This window comes from Cladophialophora immunda, assembly GCF_000835495.1.
Source record: "Cladophialophora immunda strain CBS 83496 unplaced genomic scaffold supercont1.151, whole genome shotgun sequence".
Lineage (NCBI taxonomy): Eukaryota > Fungi > Ascomycota > Eurotiomycetes > Chaetothyriales > Herpotrichiellaceae > Cladophialophora > Cladophialophora immunda.
The window spans coordinates 1-3,022 of record NW_015622691.1 but is presented as its reverse complement, the minus strand read 5'-3'; the positions used below and the strand labels follow the sequence as shown (position 1 = coordinate 3,022).

The 3,022-nt window shown below is 52.3% G+C and overlaps 1 protein-coding gene across 1 annotated transcript; it reads right to left on the bottom strand.

The window, feature by feature from the left end:
• Positions 1–1,157: 1,157 nt before the first annotated feature.
• On the bottom strand, positions 1,158–2,083 carry PV07_12795 (uncharacterized protein; the record flags this gene model as incomplete). The annotated part of the gene is made up of 2 exons (XM_016400361.1): positions 1,158–1,205; positions 1,265–2,083. 2 exons carry the CDS (start codon positions 2,081–2,083, stop codon positions 1,158–1,160), a joined length of 867 nt encoding a protein of 288 aa, XP_016241993.1.
• Positions 2,084–3,022: the final 939 nt, after the last annotated feature.

Sequence of the window (3,022 nt, the reverse complement as noted above, 5' to 3'; positions counted from 1 at the left end):
AAGTTAGCCTAACTTTTTGATTGGTCAACGCGCGTTAGCGCGCCAACTCAGTGCGCTAGCACCTGCTAACCGTAGTCTGATTTATCTGAGACAAGTGGAGGGCATGTAGTACGCACGCCATCACGTGCTCGCACAGGGCCTGACTTCCCCTTTTCCGAAAGCGCTCTCGTCACCGTTGTCTCGCCTTTTCGTAGTAATTGATGCGCCTTATAGGTGGCTCACCGATCATTTTGGAATTTTGTTTCCGGTGAACTCATTGATCAGTGTATAATGAAAGACGGCTGATTACTTCAAGTTTTGCTTGTAAGTCAAACTCGGAACAATGCCATCAGAGGAAGGTATCACCCCCTGGGCTAGGGCAACAAGATGGGATATCGAAGATTGTTGGCGGATCAGCACTGTAGTAGATCAAGGTAAGAACCCAGGGTATTCCCGACCTTGGGCTTCACCGTTTGTCTACCCCTTGCCTTTTTCTCGTATACCCTTTTATGGAATCCTCGACTAGTCCTAGAGTCGAAATGATGGATTCTGTTGAGCCGACCAGTCAACGCCAAATAGGTTGCCCTTCTCCCTTATGCTGTCTTCAGTGGCAATCGGCGAAGAGATTTCTCCACCTGATCTTCGGGCGCGCGTCTATGGCCGACATCTGCACATCGTCAGCAGTGGCTTTCGCACTGAAGCTCAAGGTCACGGCTCAAATGGTTCGTGACAACTACAAAGGATATAGATTTGAGGAAGCGAGGGGGGAGATGCAATGCACGCGCTGTCGCCTCCGACACAGATTCCTCTGAGCGACTGTGAGACTCTGGGAGCGGCAATAACCCCTTGTACCGATATCGGATTTAACATTCTTGATCTACGTTGACCAGGTCGAAGACGAGAATTACATCAATACTTCATACCTGGCCTGAAGTCTTACAGAAATGGGCGAGATGGTCCTCCTGATATCGGAACTTGGCGTGCTGATCCCGTACCGAGAAATCTCGAAATCAAGTAGGGCTTTAGCCACCATCCGACGAGCCTTTTCTCCTAGGTCGATGAATAATGGATCTATCTGGACATCTCTGAACACGTTCGTAATCGTCAGGCAGGAATTGCGCTCGTTTGACTCCTCGGTCGCCACAACGCCCGTTAGCAGAGTTAAGGTCTCCTTTCCCCTAGATCGTGGGCGATATCGCCTGTTTCGATCCGCGCTGCTTTGGCGTCTAAATCACCACTGTGAGCACCCTTCAACCCTGCATTCACCGGTGTTGTTATTACTCACTCGAGACTTGGCTCGCACGAAAGCCTTACTAGGGCGAACCTTGCGCCGGCACTGCGAACACTTGACACTCCCTCGTAAGGATAGGATAACCGAGGTCTTGTCTAAGTTCCTATTCCGTCGAGCACGCTTTTGGCGAAATCGAATCCGGCGTTGTACTTCCCGCACTATGCTTTTGCTTTTGCTTCGCCCGAGGGACTGCTTCGTCAATCTGTCGGTGTTGCCCCTCAATGAAACCTCTGGTGAGCCGGCAGTCGGAATACCGTCGGCATCACGCTCGTTTGATTCGGGTGGCCTTGGGGTCACCTTGCGAGTGTTTCTGCACGTCGTGGCACCGGGCTTTGAGCGTTTCTCGGCCAAGTCAGGGTTGGTGGTATCTGTCATGTCGGAATCTGGATGCGTGGACACCACACTATTGCGACGCCCACGTGAGGTGGAGGGGCGAGAATCGTTCTCGCTAAATTCCCTCTTTTCGCGGCCACCTTGAACTCCGTCACCACGATATGATCCATCACGAACACGGGCTTCATCCGACAACAGAAGACCATCGCTCACTTCCCCGGTAGGAGCTGAATGCGTTGGATATTGCGAGTTGGCACGCCTATCCTGTTGTGAGTAGGAGGACATGCCCTGTCTCTCTAGGCCCTGCAACTCTATCTCCAGGCGATCGACCCGCCTTCTCAGCGCTGTCAGGCTTTCTTGCAGGTCGCTTAGAGGCTGCGGTGATGGACTAAAGGCCAAGTCCGGTGTGGCTGGAGACGACCGCGGTAGAGGGGTGCGCCAGAACGGAATCAGGTCCGAGATCAGGCGGCTCACATTCATGTGTCTGATGTCAACGCACGGGCAGATGAACCGTTAACAGGTTCATTCGCCATTCACTTTCGTGTCCCCCAGCGTCAGTTATTGCTTTCGGCAGACGGCTGTGGACAGGCCACCGATGTTGTAGGGGAGTGTTTCGAAACCAGGGCGGCGCCCAATATGTCACACACGGTCAGTTTTGTTGGTACTTCACTGGAGGTGATTATGAAGGGGCGTGAAATCTGGGCAGACTGGACTACAGCTGAGGTGCAAGATTGCTGTGACGCCCGTCTCTCTCGCTTGCGCATACAGGACCACTGAAATCAGGTACGGCGACCATGCGATCTGACAAGCCCTAGCCATAGGAACGAACGTTGACTGGTAAATATTTTCTTCCCCGCAATAGCTCTGTGGAGACTACGACGTGAGGTTCCAGGGCTCGCTTTCATTCTTAAGCTAAATCAGGGCTGAAATGGCTTTGATTCGCTTTGGGCACGACACCGTCATTGCTTTTCCCACCTATTAGCCCCATCATAGCCTTTGATGAATCTCCGAAAGGTGTTCACCCGTCAACATGGTTCGCCCGTTTTGAATGGCCAACACGGAGGAAGAAGAGAAGACTCAACTGTCCCGACAACTCGTTCACCGCCTATCAAATCACAGGATTTCTCTAACATCGCTCTGACACTAGAGTCTTCTCCCCTTGATTTGAGTATCTAGGAGTCGAAAGTCGTTCAGCGTATCTCGGCTACGTGTGGCTTCTTCCCCATAGGACAGCGATAAAGCCTTCTCGTCTCTAGCCCCTCGAACTAAAACGGCGCCAAGCTTCCCATAATGAGGTCGTCTACGCGCTCCAGCACAGTAGCTGGTGATCGGAAACTTTCTCAGCACGCGTATCTACGGTCTATCGTTTCGCGACCTTTCTGCCCAGTCTACAATCCGCGTTCAGAGAGAGAGAGAGAG